The following is a 21,587-nucleotide window of genomic DNA, read 5'->3' as shown; positions in this document are numbered from 1 at the left end:
CTGTTAGGCTTTCAGGTACTGCAAGGCTCTGCAATATAGCTACTCCTCTGGAAGTTGTTATTTGCATCAGAAGGCACACTTGTCCTCTGTCCTGAGTGCTGCCCGCCTCTCCTCTCCTCAAAGGGATGTTCTCTAGACTTTCTTGTGGGTTTCTCATATTCTTGAGAGGAGCCTTTGTGCATGAGTCACATATCTGACCTTGGGCCACTGTGTCAAAGAGTATATGAAAAAGCATTGTTCTGGAATAAATAGATCGATATGTGAGGAATGAAGTTTGTAGACTTGAGGAAAGGAAATAAAGGCATAAAACCGGAAGTAATAAGTGTGTGTGCGTGTGCGTGTGTGTGTTTATAACACAATGAAAAAGAAAAATTGAAAATTGGCGCTCTAGGATAGAAGGAAGTCAAAATGTATGTATATGTGTTTGGTTATATTTTGTTATAGTTGTTTTATGTTTTTCTTTTTCCCCCTTTTTTCTCTTTCTATTGGTTTTCTGATTAATGTTTCATTTTATTTGTATATCTCTGACCTTGGGCCAGTCGCTGCCTCTCAGCCTACCCTACCTTACAAGTGTAGTTGTGGGGATTAAATGAGGAGGGGGAGAACTATGTAGGCCACTTTAAGTTCCTTGAATGGAAAGGTGAGATATAAATGCAATAAATACCGGTACTCATATTTCCCTGTGCTTGGCTCTCCATAGGTTGCTGCTCTACAACTCCCCATAGCCCCCAGCTAGCATGGCCAATGGCAATAGGAGCTGTATTTGGCAACATCAGGAGTGCCAGAGGTTTCCCACACCTCCCCTAGGTGCTCTCCTTCCCTTGAAACGAAACATTCACATGCATGTCCAGAATTTCCCATTTTCATTAAGCCACTGGGTTTTATTCCGCAATGTACAATCACAACAGTCAATATAACATGAGAAATGATCAGATGAATGGCCGGAAAAACATATTCAATAGGACACCATTTAATCATGATGAATCTTGTGGGGGGAGTTCCTAAAAATCAAGGAAACCCAAGTACTGCATCTTTTACATTTGCTGCTTATTTTGACATCTTTGCTCATCGGTTATTAGTGAGTTAAAAAGAAAATTGAACCAACAATGCTAAAGGGGCTAAAAAAAAAGTTTCAGAGTAATCAAAATGAAAAACTGCTAAACCTGCTTATTATCAACAGCCAACCCCACTCCCTGCAACTTGCACATTTCCCTACCATGATGCATTGCGAATGTTAATCATTTTTCTACCCATTCGCAATGAAATAGTATGAGTCAGAATTTCAGGAAGAACAGCCCTTTTGTGCTGAGGGCCGCTGCCAAATTCTTCTGATGCAAACCAATCCCTCCTTACTCCCAAATTATTACATATTTGTACAGGCAATACGTTGAAGGGGAAAGGGAATGCAAGGTAACAAGTTCACCCTTTAGCATTTGTACATCAGTTTCACAGTGGCCATATTGGGATGATGGTATCTTGACTTAATAAGCGGACATGTGAATAAGGTTTTTCCCACGCATTCAGGTCTTTCACTGAAGCCGCAATTAAACCAGAAACTTCCTAATTAACCAACTGCTTCCTATTTCAACTGAACCAGGAAACTATGGTTACCAGCTTCATACTGCGGTTTAAGGTCTTCTCTTGTCTTGAAGGTGGTAACTGCATTTCCCCAGTTCGGGTGACTATGGTTAGACTTACTGTTTTAATTGCAGCTCACACAAAGGAACGGAAAGAGCTGCATGGCATGCAAAGGCAAAAAGGCTCATTCACCAAGCCTATCTCTGGTTCCTGTGTTAAATGAGTACTGCCAAAACACATCAACAAGATTTGTTTTAAAGCACCAACACCACCACTTTTCCTTAAAAAAATGTAAAACAGAATAAAGCAATGTCTGGCAGGATGGAGACAATACTAGTAATGGCCATACTGTGACCCCTGGGAATAAGAACTATAGCCATAGTGGGACGGCCGCCCATGATAGGAGTAGGAAGACTGTCCTTGTCTGTCCTGCTGGTAGTGGTTTCCCCAGCTTCTCTCTTGCCATTGACCGTATCTATAGCCTCCTTGCCGGTCGTATCTGTCCCCTCTGCTTCTGAATTGTCTGCTGTCTCTGAATCTGTAGAAGGAAGCGAATGGTATGCATTTTAACAATATTTGTTTTCAAATTGCATCGACATATTCTGTCTCAATAGGGTGGGTAAAATATATTGGGTTGTATCCAACATGGCGGTATGTTCAAGTCAGTTAGCACAATACAGATTCTGCTGGCAAGACGTTGTCTGCCAGCAGGAAGTTGTTGCACAGGAGAATGCGTAAGAAGATTGCTCAGTCTTTTTGCGCGACAAAGTTACCAGCAAGCTGTTGCACAGCAAGTTTCTGCTAGTGCAACTACTGCACTGGATTCATCTGTTGCAAAATATTAAAACTTGTATTTGTGTTAAGTGAACAGAGAACATTGGATACAGCCACTTTAATAAAAAATCCAATTTGAAAATTGAAGTATAAAGACTAAGTTTCTCTTACAGAAACACTTGGTTAATATTTTTTTAAAATCTGGACACAAGCATCTTAAGATTTAATATCTAATCTAAATCACTGCCTTCTGCCAAATGCACAGAGCTAAAAGAGGCTTTTCCTTGTAAACAAAGAACCAGTTTTCTCATTTCTCAAATGTGCATATTTACACTCTACCTGATTTGCAGATTTTGTATTTGAAACAGCCCTGTTTAGGGAAGTTTTTAATGTTTGATGTTTATTGTATTTTTAATATTCTGTTGGAATATTCTGTTGAGTGGCTGGGGAGGCCCGGCCAGAGGTATAAGTAATAAATTTATTATTATTGTTATTGTTATTATTTTGTATTTGCACCTGGGATGGGGAGCCTTTGGCTCTCCAGGTGTTCACTTACAGAGTAGACCCAGTGAAAGTATTAGATTTACAATGGTCATATCAATTCATGCTAATGGGTCTACTATACAGTGGTACCTCGGTTTACAAACACAATTGGTTCCGGAAGTCTGTACTTAACCTGAAGCGAACTTTCCCATTGAAAGTAATGGAAAGTGGATTAATTTGTTCCAGACGGGTCCACGGAGTACTCAACCTGAAGCGTACTTAACACGAGGTATGAGTGTAATTGGTTCCAGAAGTCCGTACTTAACCTGAAGCGTACTTAACCTGAAGCGTACTTAACCTGAAGCGAACTTTCCCATTGAAAGTAATGGAAAGTGGATTAATCCGTTCCAGACAGGTCCGCAGAGTACTTAAACTGAAAATACTCAAACCGAGGCGTACTTAAACCGAGGTATGATTGTAATAGGACTTGACCACAGCCCTAGGCTAAAGTTTCTTATTTCAGAATGTTACATCCAAGCAAGAGCTAAACCATCTCACTTGCATGGCCTAAGAACTATGAAATGCAGCACAAGAAGCACCGAATAAATCTAATGCACAATGTCCTTTCTTGTTTCCCTAGTGTCAGCAGCCAAGATTAAGTTAAAACTAAGGAAGCACAGTATGTACAGCCTGGAGTATATGACTCAGAATATTTTCAGTAGGTAGAAAATCCCAAGTGTCTCGTAGTGGGGCTGAAGTATACATTTGTCACAAAGACTCATAAGAAATGTAGATCAGGCCACACACAGTGAGATATGTTATCTAAGAATGCAAATGAATTTTATTTTATTTAATAAAATAAAAGGCCAAAATAAAAATATATATTTAGCCTGCTGATTGGTAAAGTCATTTTTCTGCTAATAATTATGTCACAGAAGAAAGGCTGTTTGGCTGACAAGGTGAAGCCTGGATCTCTTTTCTTTGCCATGGGGGAAAAATCACTTCATGCCCAAGGAAGCAACTGGTCCCAAGGGCAATTTGTTTCAAGAGTTTCAGTTCATTCCTTTTGGCATAAGCAGCACTCCACACAGAATTTAAAACTCCTGGCACTGTTGCTTAAGCAGAGTGCCTAGATTCCCCACCCCTGTAGGCTACTGGCTTGGAGAAAAGGGGGAGGCGAGAGAGAAAGAAAATTAACCCAAAGCATCAGCAACTGATGTCTCCATCAGGGATACTGTATGATCCAGGTAAGGTAAAGGACCCCTGGATGGTTAAGTCCAATCAGAGGCAGGAAGGTAAACGGCGTTTCCATGCGCTCCGATTTCCATCATGGTGTTCCGTTGTGCAAGACGCAATTTAGTCATGCTGGCCACATGACTCGGAAGCCGTCTGTGGACAAACGCTGGCTCCCTTGGCCTGAAGCGAGAGGAGTGCCACATCCCATGGTTGGCTTTGACTGGATTTAACCGTCCAGGGGTCCTTTACCATTTTACTATATGGTCCTCAGTTGCCAACCAAAAGGTAATCGTCTTGTTTTGCAGAGATTATAAAGTAGACAAGGGGTGGGGTTCACCTAATCAGCCCCATCAGAGAAAGCCCTGCAGCAGACCTCTCCCTCTGTCTTCCACTGCATGACCTTGCATTAGCTCAGTTGGGAAGAAGAAGGGGCATTGTTGTATCTGGCAACCTGGCATGCTTATACAGAAGGAATATGGGAAGAGTGTGATGCTGAATTCCACACAATGGGCGGCACCCAATGCTAGACCTTCTCAAGAGCAGGCCCCTTGAAAATAAGGAACCTAAGATAGTAATGCTCATTAATTTCAACATGTCTACTCTGAGTAGGACTAGCATTGGGTACAGCCCTATGTCTACAGCTACCACTCAAATCTTAGGAAGGAAAAATGTACAAAAACGCATTAAAATAATCTGTCTGTATATGTGGTCAAAAACCTTGTGTGACAAACTATAGCATATACCAAAACCTAACCTTGTTTCTACCCTACAAGTCTTCCTCAGTGGCTCAAAAAAGTATTGAACAACTTATCACATCAATCTGGCCTTTTAGCCAGCATGCCCAATGATGTGGTGAAAGGACCTCTCCTCATAGCAATCAAATCACTGTAAAAATTCCAAAATCATGCTCATGTAAAAGGATAAATATTACCAATTGAGCTGTTATTGTGGTAGTGCCCAATCACACTTCCTTTGAGGGACCTGGGAAGTAGTATTCATAAATATTATTAATATTATTATTATTACTAGTAGTTGTTGTTGTGCTGCCCATCTGACTGGGTTGCCCCAGTCACTCTGGGTGGCTTATCATTGTACATGAACTGAATTTTATCTCTTTACCATATTTGATGGGTAGCTGTTCACACTATTTCTCCTTTTGTCCTTCCCCAACTTGCTCATTTGTGTTTTGCATTGGAGGCTAGATGTCATTTTCTTGTGCTTTAGTTTCTTGCAGTAAAAATAGTGGCAGCTGAGAGCATCAGTGGAGAGTTTAACATTTATATGGAGCCAATAAATAAGAGTAATACCTGTCTCTGTGTCGCTGGTTGCCACCTGATCTATGTCTCCAGTCCTCTACTAGGGGAGGTAGATCTGTAGTACGTTGGACGTATTTCTGATATTCTTCATCGTCTGAAGAAAATCGATTTGCAAACATCTTTTCATAATTCTGAAGTATCTCAGATACAGAAGGCACGGTGGGTTCTCTGGAAGTTAAAAAAAAAAAGTCTCTCCTAAATTACATATCTGTGGAAGTTTGTGGATTAAAGTTGTTTACAAATTGGATTTGCAAGTGAGAAAGGGTTTTGTTTCATACATCAAGGGCACCTCTTCTATGATTGAGGCAGTAATCGCAATGTCATGCACTTAACCATCTGCAGCTTTCAGCAATGCATACAAGAATTTCCACAATTGTGGGCGAGCCACGTATACAAACTATTTGTAGAAGATCAGACACTGACAAACTCTGAATCAAAGCTACTCAACCTTTGGCCTATCAAGTTGAATATAGCTCATCAACTACATACTGTGGCCTGTCTGATGCTTGGCAACCTCCCTATGGCTGAAGACAAGACAACAGTGCTCACGATGACTGAACATGATTTCAGAAAGGCATCACTTTCCAGGGTGAACAGTTCCATCTCTCTCTTGGAAGGTTTATTAAACCCCTGGCAAGCTACTAATCACTCCTTGCATTAAGCCTGATTTGGTTCACACATTGTTCAGGTTTTCTCTGTATGATCTTGAGGTTTGCTGCTTTATTTTAATTTCCTCACATTTATATCCTGCTTTTCTTCCATCATGGAACCTGAAGTTATTCCAAACTGCAGGGTATGTTATAATATCTAGATAATTTCTGGAACAACTAAAAATGAAGCATTTGCCCCTCAAGTATATATGCATATTTATTTATTTATCACCATTCAACCTCCTGGGAGATCTTTTTTTTTTAATCAAGCAGTTTCTAAATTTTCTAGATAGAAAAAGGAAATGCATGTATTCTCAGGATAGCTATTAGAATACTCAGTATTTCCCTGTGTTAGAAAGGTTGTGTGAAATCAAAGAGGTTGTGACCCCTGGGAATCTACAGTGCATTAAACTCGTTTGAGAAGATACACACACTCTGTTGATGTTAACCAGGAGAGTACTTAGGAGGTCTATAGCTCCTCTGTCTGATTTGTTACAGGCTATACAGGGTGGCGCTGTGGGTTAAACCACAGAGCCTAGGGCTTGCCGATCAGAAGGTCAGTGGTTCGAATCCCCGTGACGGGGTGAGCTCCCATTGCTCAGTCCCTGCTCCTGCCAACCTAGCAGTTCAAAAGCATGTCAAAGTGCAAGTAGATAAATAGCTACCGCTCCAGCGGGAAGGTAAACAGCATTTCCGTGTGCTGCTCTGGTTCGCCAGAAGCAGCTTTGTCATGCTAGCCACATGACCTGGAAGCAGTACGCAGGCTCCCTCGGCCAATAACGCGAGATGAGCGCCGCAACCCCAGAGTCGGTCACGACTGGACCTAATGGTCAGGGGTTCCTTTACCTTTATAACACTAATCATGCAGGGAGATATTCAACTTGGACCACTAATTGCCTTTGAGAGTGATTAGGAGACACCTCACAGAGCTACAGTTCCCAGCACCCTGAACAACCCAGGAATCATTGGGGGAAGCCATGACAGTTAAAGTGCTATAAGAGTACTTTAAATGCATGTTGTGGAAGTGACTCAAGGCTCCTTTAGTCCATCAATTTAAATGTGTCTACTCTGAGTAGCACTAGCATTGGACAGAACACAAACTGGGCAGAAAACATTTACGGTTTCTCACTGTGCTAATATCTCAAAACCCACTTCTATAGATTTGAATAGGTTGCATGTTGCTTTGCCTGGGACTTGTGTGTTCTGTTCTTAATCATTCGTATGTCTGCAATTAAAAGAGAGACACCAAAAAAACTGTAGACACAGGATTAAAATTAAACGAATAGATTAATGGCCTACTTATACAGTGGTACCCCACAAGATGAATGCCTCGTGCAACGAAAAACTCGCAAGACGAAAGCGTTTTGCGTTGCGCGAGGCGTCTTGCAAGACGAAGTTTCCTATGGCCATGCTTTGCAAGACGAATAGGAATGCATTAATTAAATGGGTAGACCAGGTAAACCGGGTAAATGGTAAACTGCGCTTTGCAAGACAAAATTTTTGCTATACGAAGCAACTCACGGAACGAATTAATTTCGTCTTGTGAGGTACCACTGTATTTAGGTTTTTGCCATTTTCCTTTGGTTTATGGCTATCCTTATTGCATAGAGTACTCCTATAACCACCAAACAAGCAAAGTGTTGGTAAGGGAATGTTTTCAACAGACCTGTTTGCCCAGTCTTCAACGATGGGAGGTGGGTCTGTAGGGCGTTGGACATATTTCTGATACTCCTCGTCTTCAGAAGTGTATCGATGAGCAAACAGGTTATAATAATTCTGAAGGATGTCAACTGTGGAAGCCATTCTATAATCTCTGCAAATATGAAAAAAATTGACCACCTTTAGCAATTAAATACTTGTGTAAATCATTGGGTCAACAAAGTGGATTACAGAACTGAATGAGCAATACAGTATAACATAAAGCTTAAATTTTCTGTTTCAAACAATGGGTGTTCAACTAAATTTTTACACAAATTAGAGCTATTGAAATTAATGGGGCTTCATCATGGGACATTGGTTTACTCTGAGTAAAACTTAGTTTACTGCTACCCAGTTAAGTCTGCTATTTATCCTTTCTATAGCTATTATCACAAATACCGTAGTTAATTTGAAATGTCAGTCTCTCAGTAATTTGGATTAAGATTCTTAGTGCCCCCCTCCAACACACACGCAAAATAATTATACAACGGGGAAAACTATCCCTGTACATTTTGTTAACTGGGCATTTGTATTCTGTGGGTTCTGTATTATGCAGGCACATGGTGCAGGTTGCTTCAGTACATATGTGATTTTATTCATCCTCCACCTAATGTTTCCAGGAAAATGACTCTAAATATATTCAGAGTACATTCCCCTCATTACTGGGATTAGTTGCCCCAACATGCTTTAATCTTCTTGAGGTATTGTTAGAACTGTTAAAAGCGTGGGAAGAAAGTGGCCTTTTTACCATCTTCTCAATGCATGATTGTAGATAACATGTGGATTCTAATCTTTTACTACACATCTCTGCCTTAATTGATCTGAACAGTGAACTGCAATATACGGTTCCGCAGTTGCACTTAACTCAGATGGATCAGAAAAGCTGCTTCAACTCAAATAAATAAAGATGAGTCAAAAGTGGGGTGGGAGGAGGGAGGGAGAGATCCATACTCACTTTTCTTAAACAATGGTGGATGTGAATGACAGTGAATATAATAAAAGAAAAAGAACACTACTGCATCAGGTCCATCAAGTCTCACATTCTTTTGGAACACTTGAACAGTGTTCAGTGCTGTTACGGTAGCTGAGCACTAAACTATGGAACTGTGTGGGACAGGGTCCCCAAACTAAGGCCCGGGGGCCGGATGCGGCCTAATCGCCTTCTAAATCCGACCCGCGGATGGTCCGGGAATCAGCATGTTTTTACATGAGTAGAATGTGTCCTTTTATTTAAAATGCATCTCTGGGTTATTTGTGGGGCATAGGAATATATATTTTCCAATATATAGTCTGGCCCCCCACAAGGTCTGAGGGACAGTGGACCGGCCCCCTGCTGGAAAAGTTTGCTGACCCCTGGTGTGGGAGAACAACCTACCTCACAGGGTTGCTGTGGGGATTAAATGAGGAGAAAGAGAACCATGCAAACCCATACCCCAAGCTCACTGGAAAAAAAGTTGGGATATAAAAGTAATAAATAATAACAGTTAAAGTTTTGCAGTCAGAATTTAATCTCTAGAATCTTGCCAGTTAAAAAGACTCTGTCTTAAGTCTGACACCTAGCTGGCAGTCAAACAACACAGGCCTAGGCAGGCCAAATGGTCTGATACAATATAGGACGGTTTCATTGCGATCACAGAATCGCAGAGCAGGTGGCCGTCGAACTTTGCTCAAAAACCTCAAAGGTCCTGAGATACAGTGTGTGTGGGGGGGGGGGTTGTAAGCAGAGAGGGGGGATGGCGGCAACCCTCCTGGAGCCCCTCGTCCCCCCCCATCTCTACCCGCCCGCCCCCTCCCTCTGCAAAGTACCGCGTGCATGTGCTGCACAGGCCCTCTCGACATGCCCAGAGGGGCTCCCGTTCCCCTTCCCACGGCTGAGGGGCTGACCCCGCTGTAGCAATATATGGGCTCAAATGAAACCTTGAGCACACACACACCCCAAACCCCCGACGGCTTCAGAAAAGGGGATGCACCGCACTCAGCCCGACCCTGAAAGGAGGAGGAGGACCCACAGCCCCTCACCTGAGACTGCAGAAGGAGGAGATCCTGTTTCTTCTTCCGCGCGCCGGCGGCCTCCAGCTTCCGGTTCCGCCCCTTGCCCCGCCCCCTAGCTGGCCGCGCTGGCGATGGGCGTGGCTTGTTCGGCCTGAGGTAAACCGAAAAGGCGGGGCTTGTTTCTCCTCAGTCCCCTCAGGAGCTGAGCTCTTGCGCGGGCTCGGTTCGTGTTGCTTCGCGGACTCGCTGGAGGCGCTACCACAGGTAACATCCAAATAAAAATACGTACAAAACTTTGACGATGAGGGAAACCTCTCGAGTGTCAAGGCGGAGGCGGAGGCCCGGGGGGGGGGTTGCTCTGCCCTAAAAGTGTGCCCGCCGCCGCCGCCCCACACAGTGAAACACCGACCTTGTTGGCTGAGGGGACGGGGAGGGAAATAATCTCGACTCGGGGCAAGGGTTCAGCACGGAAAATATCAAAATAAAATGTTGGATAAAGGGTGGTATACAAATCGGATAAATAATAATAAGACTATGGAGCCATTCCTCCAAGGTTGAAGTTGACCCCCACCAACTTTTTAGACGACATGAAGGATCACAACTGCAGAGCTAAAAGGGACCCTGAGGGTCATCCAGTCCATCCCTCTGCAATGCAGGAATATGCAGCTGCCCCATACAGGGATCGAACCTGCAATTTTGGCGTTATCAGCACCGCGCTCTAACCAACTGAGGTATCCACCTTCATCTTCATATTTTATGCACCAAGTCCTCATTGCACGCTCTCTCATACATGGAGTATTGCTACCGTAATTGTGGAGCAAAGAACCGCCAGACTTTAAGGCCATCCATGTTGGTGGCCAACCTGTGGAAGTGAGTTCCGTGGTTTAACTGTGCACTTCGTTTCCCTGCTGCCTGAAGGCGGCGGAGAAAGAAATCAAATGTTGCCGATGGCTGCCCGAGGCAAAATTGAGATGCCGTCGCTACACCCAAATATGAAATCGAAATGCAACGTTGTCTATTAGGGATGGGTGTCCCCCCTCAGTCAGCTCCAGTCAAGGATCTGCCACCTGTTCGGTTAATAAATACCAGGATGCAAGAGTGTTGCTGCTGCCTGAGGACGGGCCAGTCCGCACCAATAAATAAATATATTTGGAATATACCGGTACGTCATTTGCTGCAGGTCTGCCTGGTGAGAGTCCACCACCACTGACCAGCTGCTGCCACAGGTGGGCCATTCCGTGAAAAATGAGCCTGATTAGAAAAAAACTATTTTTAAAATATACTTATTTTACTTATAGTTTCATTAACTAAACATATTAAAGTTCAATATTCCAAAGGAAAAAAGAATTTGAAATTATTTTTTTCATGAGAAATCTGAGCTTGAAGTTTCAGTATCATTTTTCTGATTGTGTAGCTTAATTTTGTTCATTTAGGTTGGCATTATTTTTTAAAGATAAACAAAAATTGTGGTTGTCATTGTTGGTATATTATTAAAGTGAAGACCTTTGTCTACACATTGGACTTGAAATTTTTTAAATAGGTAAGTTATTTCTATTTTATTTTTATTATTGAATGGGATGCTGTTTCAGTGTCCCACCCGTGACAGCAAAAGGTACAAAAGTTTATTTTGTGATAAAACTAATTTATAGGTTATGTTTGTTTTATTGTGGGAGTATGTATTAGAGTATAACACACCTATCAGTAATAAAAATGCAGTTAATTAATGTAAACACCATGAAATTTTAATAATTCTTTTTCTGTCCCACCCGTGACAGTTTTCAACTTGTTTTACTGTTGTAGCTTGAGTTAGTGATTTCAGCAAGTGATTTCAGCTCTCTGCAGACAGGAGACAGATTCCTCATGTAACAATTCTTTATTCTGGCAAACAAGACTGAGGGACTGAGGAGAGGGGAACTAGCTAGAAAGGGATACATTTTGGAGGGAACAATCTCAAGCAATCACAAAGCTGCCTTTTGGTGGAAACCAATAAGACTAAGGAGCCAAATGCAGCTGCTTGAATGAATCAATAGTAGCTGTTCCTTCTGGAACATAAAGGCAGTTACCGTTACTTTACCCTAGTACGAATACATACAGTAATACAGATAATATAACCTTTGAATCAATACACAAAATGGGAAAGACTACATCTGCAGAACGTATGAGAAAGCTGCGTGAAAAACTAAAACAAGATAAAAACAAATGTGAAAGCTTCAAAGAAAAGGAGAGGGTCAGAGATAAGAATAGGCGAGAAAAGTTGGTAAAGAATTTGTCTGCAAAATCACTTATGGAATACAGACGGAAAGAAACTGAGCACAAAAGAAAGTACAGACAAAAGATAAAAGAAAAAAATCTAGGCCAATTGGCGACACTACTATTCCAGAGATTGGGTCATTTAAATGCCCACAATCTCTTGGAAAGGCTGTTACCAAAGTTAAAAGAGTGTTGCCATTAAGTCCACGGAAAAGAATAAAGAATAGCCATGTTACGAAAGCTTGTGTATGAGAGTTCACCTCAAGCGCCAAAACCACTACAGTGGTACCTCGGGTTACGAACGCGATCCGTTCCGGGTCGCAGTTCGTAACCCGAAAAGTTCGTAACCCGAAAAGGGCCCAAACCGCCTTTTGCGCATGCGCGCGCGGCAAAATACTTCCCGGTTTGCGAAGTTCACAACCCGAGGTACGACTGTATATGATAAAAGCCCTAAACAGAACACCAAAAGTTCTATTATTTCACAAGATAATATCTCAAAGGTCCATGAGTTTTATAATTCAGATGATATTAGCAGGCAGGCACCAGGATTTAAGGATGTCAAATCTATTAAAGATCCGACAAGTGGAAAAAGAATCAAAATCCAAAAGCGGCATATGAATATGACAGTCCAAGAGGCCTATGCCTTATTTAAGATTGCATAGCTGCCAAGTTATCCCTTTTTTTAAGGGATTTTCCCTTATGCTGAATAGGCTTCCTCGCGAGAAAAGGGAAAACTTGGCAGCTATGAGATTGATAATCCAACAGTTGAAATCAGCAAATCAAAATCAAGAAAATATTTTTTTAATAGATTTTAATTTTAGTACAGTGGAACCTCGGTTTACGAACACAATTGGTTCCAGAAGTCTGTTCATAAACCGAAGTGTTCGTAAACCGAAGTGAACTTTCCCATTGAAAGTAATGGGAAGTTGATTAATCCGTTCTAGACGAGGAAAAACACCCCCTAGAACGGATTAACCGCTTTGCTCCGATGCCTTCGCGGAGGCCGGGGAGCGTTTCCGCGACTGGGCTGCAGCCGCGAAAGCGGTCCCGGCCTCCGCAAAGGCATCGGAGCAAAGCCCCAGCCTCCGGAAGGCATCGGAGCCGGGACTTCGCTCTGATGCCTTTGCGGAGGCCGGGGACCGCTTTCGCGGCTCCCCGGCCTCCGCAAAGGCATCGGAGCGAAGTCCCGGCTCCGATGCTTTCCGGAGGCCGGGGAGCGTTTCCGCGACTGGGCTGTGCAGCCGCGAAAGCAGTCCCCGGAACGTTCCCCGGCCTCCGGAAGGCATCGGAGCCGGGACTTCGCTCCGATGCCTTTGCGGAGGCCGGGGAGCCGCGAAAGCGGTCCCCGGCCTCCGCAAAGGCATCAGAGCGAAGTCCCGGCTCCGATGCCTTTGCGGAGGCCGGGGAGCACTTTCGTGACTGCAGCCCAGTCACGGAAACGCTCCCCGGCCTCCGCAAATGCATCGGAGCGAAGCCCAGCCTCCCCGAAGGTATCTGACGCTCCGATGCCTTTGGGGAGGTTTGGCCTTTTCCCCCGATGTCTTCGGGGAGGCCGGGCCTTCGCTGCGGGCCTCCAGGAGGCATCGGAGCGAAGGCCCGGCCTCCCCGAAGGCATCGGACGCTCAGTAGACCTCCGGCACCTCGGTTTACTAACTTCCGGGTTAGGATAGTTCGTAAACCGAAAGTTCGTAAACCGAGGTACCACTGTAAATACAACATTATACTTTGTAGGCTATGGTAGATAGTAAGTATAGTAATAGCAAAAGGTTTTTTGTAATTATTCCATTTTTAACAACCTTAATTGTATGTTAAATCAAGTGTATGCCAGACGCGTCCCACCCGTGACATTTCATTGTCCCACCCGTGACAGCATTTTTTCCTTAATTTTGTATCATTAAATTTCTTAACCTGAATTTCTGATTGCATAGTTGTAACCAATAAACATTGATTTAAACAAATATGCTGAGTTTATAATTGATTCACCTCCCAACTCACAGAGTTTTTCCATAAATCAAACTTATCTCAAGCCCCATGTCCTTTTTTTGTCCCACCCGTGACAATACTTTAACATTTAATAAAATTGTCAAAAATATCCATAAAAATAATAAAAAATTAGTAAAATGTTCAGTATCTTATTAAGAACATAGTTCAAATTTTGGTTGTTAATTTTTATGTATATTTACATTCTTACACATGTGTGAATACCAAAAAACATGGTCCAAGTGTCCCACCCGTGACAATGGAATGGCCCAGGTGTAATGGCCAGAGGTTAGTCTTGGTTCAGAAAAAGCTTTGGTTTTAGACAGCAATCCTAAATATCCTAGGCTACTTCCAAGTAAGTTCCCACAGGAATCAACAGAGCTGCTAAATCAACATTGCCTTTCGTGTTCGGGTGTGTGTGCATTAGTACGGCTTTCAAAATAGGCACCTTTAGAGCACAGCGTACAATCCCAAAGGCCCTGATAAGACTTGAGTTTCCAATACAATGCTTGCTAGGAGAGCATTTCTCTTAACAGTGACCTTTAAATGTTAACTGCCTGTGTAACAAAAAAGGGAAAAAAGTTGTTTTTATATTGAAGAGAAGACATTTTCTGATACGGAGCAGGGAGGTCGGTGGTGAATGCTTCAAGAATATTTTATTGCTGCACCAAGCATAAGATTCCAACTAAATTTCACTCTTATTGTTATCATTATTTATTAAATTCATATGCCGCCCTTCATCTGAAGATCACAGGGTGGTTTACAGTACAATAGCATAAAATACACAACTTAATAACAAAATAAAACCACACACACAAATACACACACACATACCAGACACACAGGGGTTTGGACTAGATCATTCTCAGTTCCATTCCAACTCTTCAATTCTGTGATTCTATGAAAAGGTAATAGATTGTTTAATCAGCCAAAGGCCTGAGAGAAAAGGAACGTTTTTGGCAGGTGTCTAAAGATATAAAATGAAGGTGCCAGGCAAGCCTCCATGGGGAAAACCTTCTACAAATTCCACCCTCCCCTCCTCAATGCTACATATTCCATTATCACTCACCCTGCCTTTCACTGGCTTTAGCCTCTACTGGTGCAGAGAGATCTCAGTTATGTTTCAGCATATTTTTTCTCACCAGTGTGCAAAGGAATTTCCTATCCTGCCCAATAGGCCTAATTCACGGATAGGATTGCTCTGCTCAGATACACCCTTGCCCTCTCGTACTTGGGTACATCACTGGGTCAACTTCATAATATTAGGCAGTGTTCTCCAAATCTCTGGCAACTGAAGTACTGTACACATTAGTTCTAATTTATAGTTGGATTTGTAATTAGAATCTGAAAAAGTCATGGCAAGTCCCAACCCTGTGACTCATGCAGAGATGCAATGGGCATCCTCCCATGAGTTGGGTGGGGGTCAATTTCAGGTCATTTATGCTGCATGAGACAAAAGAACAAGATCCCTCCCCACCCAATTCCATTTACAGAAACTTACTGGTTTAAAAGTTGACTTTTGCTTCAATACTGGTAATGAGACAGTCTTCTATCACACCTGAGGGCAGCGGGCTAGTTTGCAGAGCAGGTCAAGGGACGCACAGCCTCTACCCACCAACACATCACTGCCATTCCCTGCCTCCCAAACATCTGCTGTCTGAAGTGACTGTCTCAGTACCTAATGGTAGAGCTGTTCCTGCTCCTACCTATTCTTAAAGAGCTACTTGAGAGTTTTTGCTGTTTGTTATTTGGTGGGGAATCGATCACCCATGACCACCCCAAAACAGTTTGCTGGTTGAGACAGAACAACAAATGCTCCCTTGCAAGGCAAGCTATGTATTAGTACCTAAGGCCAGTCAAGTTATTTTTGCATCCAAGGCAGAAAATCTCACAATCACCCAGCGGCAGAGGAAGCCACTTGGACGCCTGGGACGGCATGCCCAGGGGCGGGGCAAACTGCCCATAGGGGCAGGGCAAGGGTGAAGTGAGACACCCATAGGGGTGGGGCGCACTGCGGGGCCTCCGGAGTCTGCCTGCCTCCTCCCACTCAGCCACCCTACACCTGGGGGGGAGGCAGTAGGCAGCCCGTTTGGGCTGCACAGACCCTGCTCGCGCCCAAGCCACCGCGTCTCTCCCAGTAGAGATGCATGGCTCGGGTGTGCTGCAGGCCCTACGGTGAGTGCCACCCGGCATTTTGTCACCCCTCCCCAGTGGTGACACCCGGGGCGACCTGCACCCACCAGACCTCCCTTCCTCCGCCCCTGCAATCACCTCTTTCCATTCCTTGGCTGAAAAAAGGAAACAACAAAGGTAAATTAAACCACTAAAATTGTGCTGTGGTTTCAGGACAGTCTAATAAGTTATCTGAGGCAGGTGCCTTACTTTGCCTAATGGTAGGGCCAACATGGGAAATTTCCTTATACAGAATCAGATCATCTTGCTTGTATGCACTGACCAGCTGCAGCTCTCCAGGGTTTCAGACAGGAGTCTTTTTCTAGCCCTGTCTGGAGTTGCTGGAAACTGCACCTGGGACCGTTTACATGCAAAACGTGCTTTATCACTGAACTACAGCTCCTCCTCATCCCTTGGCTGCTGCGCCACTGCAGCACCAGTAATGTCCCTTTGCTGCAGTTGTTCCACAGCTCAACTGACTGAATGATCTAGTTGTAAAAGATGTGACAGAATCACTTGCTTCAAATACAGGTTGGTTAGAAGTAGGCAAGGCCAGAGGAGTGGATATTGCAGAGGAAGAATGGGTAACCTTCTTCAGTAACTGGGTGCTTTAGGGCCACAGAAACCATAAACTCTTTCTTTCTTTCTCAAATGTCCCCCTTCCTCTTGCTGCTGAAACATAGCTTAGGAGTTATCGATTCAGATATGAGTAAATAAAATCCTATTGTGACTCAGGAAGACTCAGGCTGCAGTTCACAAAGCAGAGTGAGTGGTTCTTGCTTTGGGATTTAGATAAGCAGAAGATACACCATGGTAGCGCATTGTGGGGTGCATTTAAACTGAAAATTTAGCAGTTCCCCCTTTTTGCAAAGAATGCCAGCAACAACAAGGCCAACAACACCAGGCACGAATAAATGTCCCGGAAGCAAAAGCTTTATTTCTATTTATTTATTATAAAAGCAGCAACAGCACACAAAAATTAGACAGTTAATACTTAAATGCCACTATTAAGAGGAGTGTGTACCATCAGGAGCATAGCAGTGCCAGGAACACCGCCCGCACATATGAAGATATGAGACATAGGGCCACCTCTCTCTGACCAAGGAAAACTATGAGAACTGCACGCAAACTATACCTTTAAAAGCACATTATTTTGCTCAAAGAACCCTGAGCACTGTAGTTTACCCCTCAAAGAGTTACAGTTCCCATCAACCTTTAATAAGCAATGGGACCCATAAATTTTTGAGGAGAGAAATGTGCCTCAGATGTACTTTAAAGGTATAGAGTATATGCAGCCTAGGAAGCATAGCTGTCAAGTTCTCCCTTTTCTTAAGGGAAATTCCCTTGTGCTGAATAGGCTTCCTCGCGAGAAAAGGGAAAACTTGACAGCTATGCTAGGAAGTAACATTTAGACTGCAAATGTTTACACATTTACTTTGGAGTAAGTCCCATTGAAGTTGATGGAGTTAATTGTTGAGCTTTTGGGGGGGGAATCTCCCCCCCCCCCGACACTAAGCATTTCTCACAGACTAAAACTTACAGAGATGGAATTTACCAGTAATTCTCACCTAGGTTGTGTACACAGCATACATTTAAAACACATGCCTTCCCCAAAAGGGCAGGGAAGGGTGCAGGGAAATGTACCTCTGTGAAGGGGAAGCTACAGTTCCCAGGCCTCTTCGGGGGAAGCCATGTCCTTTAAATATATGGTGTATGCACAGCCCAATAAGACACTGTTTTCTTAAGTCAGGGTTGGTTAAATATTGTAGATATGAGCATAATATACGTCCATAGATTGCATCGTCGGCCAACCAATAGAGCTTCAGGACAGTTACTTTAAACTAAGTTGATATTCCTGTTGCATGTGCCCCCATTCTAATCATGCTTAGTGTGTGCTGGGTAGCTGGAACCATCTTTCAGATTTTCCACAATGGTGACGATAGATCAGAGGCACTGGACTCGACTCCATCAGAGCTCTGTTGCTGCTCACTGCTATCACCACAACCAAATATACCAGCTAGGGAGACCCACCAGAGGACATTTTGCCAAGGGAATACTCAGACCTGGAGCCAGGCTTGGATATTTTCAGATTATACCAAAGATTTGTCGAACCTCTTTTGGGGTGGGGGGGGGAGTCATGCAGTATTTTGGAAGTGAATTTAAAACAGATGGACAAAGCAACAGGAAGGATGAGCCAGGGACATGCCAGATGGACATGGACATATTTGAAGGCTTGGGTGAAGGCTGGTCTCCTACCAGGAGGTAAAAATCAATGCAGCTTATCCTAAAGCAAATTTCAATGATTAATCTTAATGAATACATTGTTTTTTTGCATGGGGAAAATACAACGCGGCCATATGAGGTGGCACCATGCTGTTTTCTTTGTACACTAAAGGCTGATTCAGTCAGGGAACATTGTGGCTTGTTTTTGTTCACAGTTGTATAAACTGTTTTGGGGTGAAAAGCTGCATGAGAAATATATGCAGTGCTATATGTGCAAGCCAGTTAAATAGCAAGTAACATGGTGTGCCAGACTACAAATACTTGAAGTGTAGTATTCTAGTACTAGCCGAGTCTGATTAAGGTTACTGCAACAATAATGAGGAAGGATATGCATGGGAAGCTCATTGACAAAACTCAGCAGGTAGCAGACCTTACTTAATTAACCACTTATTATTTTCATCAAGCCATGTCATTCCAGCTTAGTGTGCTTTGTACAAGCCTGAAAATAAAGACTGAAAAACAGAATTTGCACTTGATTTCAAGTCTTCATTTCTCAAGGCTCATATAAACAGTGACCAGTGGGAGGTATGGAAAGTCATGGGTTCCCCATCCCTCATCTTGCAGCAGCTGTGAACCATGACAGCTAAATGGAGCCTACATTGAAGAGATAACACAGTACTTGCCATGCCTTGAGGCATTGGCACTTACTGCAGATCCCCAAAGCCAAGCTGCCATAGCCTTCCAGAATTGAGATGTCAGATGCCCGTGAGCCTGAACCAAGGACCTCAAGCCTAAGTCCAGGGAAGGTCATTTCCCCCTGCTGTATTTCAAACTGAATTGGGACAGTGCTGTTCACATCAGAGAGGGAGCAAGGATGTATTCACCAAACGTGAATGCCTTTTTGGTTTCCCCACAACTGCAACATGCAAACACACACACAAACACAAACACAAAACTGCTATTCATGATGCTGCCATTTGTGCACAATGGCGGTCTCAAACATTCCCATTACAGTGGTACCTTGGTTTAAGAACAGCTTAGTTTATGAACAACTTGGATTAAAAATGCTGCAAACCCGGAAGTAGGTGTTTTGGTTTGTGAACTTTGCCTTGGAATTTGAACATGTTCCACTTCCTGTTGAGTGTGTTCCATTTGTAAATTGAGTTCCCAGTTGCTATGGGAAAGCACGCCTTGGTTTAATAACACTTTGGTTTAAGAACAGACTTCCGGAACGGATTAAGTTTGTAAACCAAGGTACCATTGTACTCTGCATCCAGTTTTCTAGCTGGATTGAAGCTGATTTGAGGAAAGCACATCAAACAGCAGTATGTGTCAAGAAACTACTGGATCAATATGGATTGCAGCTAACTCCATGAGAATGTGGCTTCAAAAACTAGCAGTGGATGTAGAATAAGTAGTAATGTGAACATACCTTGAGTCTTCTGTTATTTGGGCTGGTTATTCCTAGTTCCTTCCACCTTTACTCATATGATTTATTTTCTAAAAAATAAAAGGGAAGGATGTTGCTTTTGTGTCTTCTTGTGGACTTCCTAGAACCATATATTTGGTCATTGATAGAAAAAGGATAGTGGGCTAGATGCACTTTTGGGCTGATCTAGAAGGACTCTTCTTACGTTAGTGGAAAGATTCAGGAGCTGTCATATCTGAAAAATGGTAGCAGAAATTAATAAGAGAGCTCACTCTGACTTTCTAATTTTGTAAGGACATGTGATTCAAATAATTCATATCTTCACCGCCAAACTGAATGACAACCAAACCAGAGTTTTGCTTTGATGGGCTGCAGGTGCCAAAGAATGGCTTTTGATAAACCGACTATACTCATCATTTGCAAGCAGGGAATCAGGAGGACATCTGGAATTTTACAATCACCTGCGCCATGCATGCCTCTTGAAAATTATAGGTATTGTTTTGTGCTTCCCATTTCTCCCAGTGATGATTCTAACAGCTGTATTTTTCAGCTGAAGAGAAAAGACTAGATATAAAATGGAGTGTGCAGGTTGAGCAAGCAAACAACCATGCGGTTTTTAAAGCAGCATTGGTTTCTGCTCCAGCAAAGCAACATAATTAACTTGCAGTCCACACCAAGATTCCCCCTTGACATCCACTGGCAAAACTCAGATAAAACACATGTTAAGTTGTTCATAATATATTATTAAATGACCATTTTTATGTGAAGAAAAAAAGCAGCCGTGGCACCCCAGTTTTAGGTGCATCCACCAGCTACCGGTGATCCAATGCCATGAAGCAATCTGTCAAACTATTAAAGTCTAAAGATTACCTCTTCACTTGACACAACATGGTGGTATTCCCATTGAAGCATCATTTGACTTTTCAATCTATTGTAGACGGACAACATCACATGCAGGATGCTGTCCATTGCAATTTTTTTTAGGGGGAGAAGGGAAGCAACTTTAATAATGACAATCTGTCCCTGGTTGCTTTGAAATATAGCCCAGTTTTTAATAGATAAGCTTGGATTATGAACCTCCCATGCCACAGAAGAGATGAATATTTCCAACAGATGCCTGCCATTTCTTTAAGACATGGGGATTTGAGTTACAGATGGTGACAAGAGGCTGAGAATTCAAAACACCCGAACCACATACAAGTTGATATGTGAGAAAAATATTTTGGAGAACAAAATGATTCTGTGGTTTAATTATCTTGAAAATTATGCTGCTGTCCTCCAAAACTGCATAGTCTGCCCTGTTGTTTCACGATTTGTTGTCTTGGCTATGGTCCCTTTACAGTTCATAGACTTGTGGAACTGGAAGGCTGTGCACTCTAAGGGCATAATCCATAACTCTGCTGTGCTACCCTCTCAACATCATCAAAGTTGGCCCATTACCATCAGTACGTGTATGTGAGATTTAGAGCAAGGAGTGGGGAAATGTTTTCAGCTCCCACATACCAAAAGGGAGGGGAGGAATGAATTCACTGTGGGTTAAACCACTGAGCCTAGGGCTTGCCGATCAGAAGGTTGGCGGTTCGAATCCCTGCAACGGGGTGAGCTCCCGTTGCTCGGTCCCAGCTCCCGCCCACCTAGCAGTTCAAAAGCATGTCAAAGTACAAGTAGATAAATAGGTACCGCTACAGTGGGAAGGTAAACGGCGTTTCCGTGTGTTGCTCTGGTTCGCCAGAAGCAGCTTTGTCATGCTGGCCACATGACCTGGAAGCTGTACACCAGCTCCCTTGGCCAATAATGCAAGATGAG

The 21,587-nt window shown here is 43.2% G+C and overlaps 1 protein-coding gene across 1 annotated transcript; it reads right to left on the bottom strand.

Moving 5' to 3' along the window:
* Positions 1 to 860: 860 nt before the first annotated feature.
* On the bottom strand, positions 861 to 9,819 carry RAMAC (RNA guanine-7 methyltransferase activating subunit). Its single transcript, XM_035130784.2, has 4 exons — positions 9,755 to 9,819; positions 7,704 to 7,850; positions 5,379 to 5,555; positions 861 to 2,116 (listed from the first exon to the last, which is right to left on the bottom strand). The coding sequence occupies exons 2-4, from the start codon at positions 7,838 to 7,840 to the stop codon at positions 1,912 to 1,914; spliced, it is 519 nt and encodes a 172-aa protein (XP_034986675.2). The 5' UTR covers positions 7,841 to 7,850; positions 9,755 to 9,819; the 3' UTR covers positions 861 to 1,911.
* Between the last annotated feature and the right edge of the window lie 11,768 nt (positions 9,820 to 21,587).

This window comes from Zootoca vivipara, chromosome 14 (assembly GCF_963506605.1).
Source record: "Zootoca vivipara chromosome 14, rZooViv1.1, whole genome shotgun sequence".
Taxonomy (NCBI): domain Eukaryota; kingdom Metazoa; phylum Chordata; class Lepidosauria; order Squamata; family Lacertidae; genus Zootoca; species Zootoca vivipara.
This window is presented reverse-complemented; position numbering and strand designations above follow the sequence as displayed.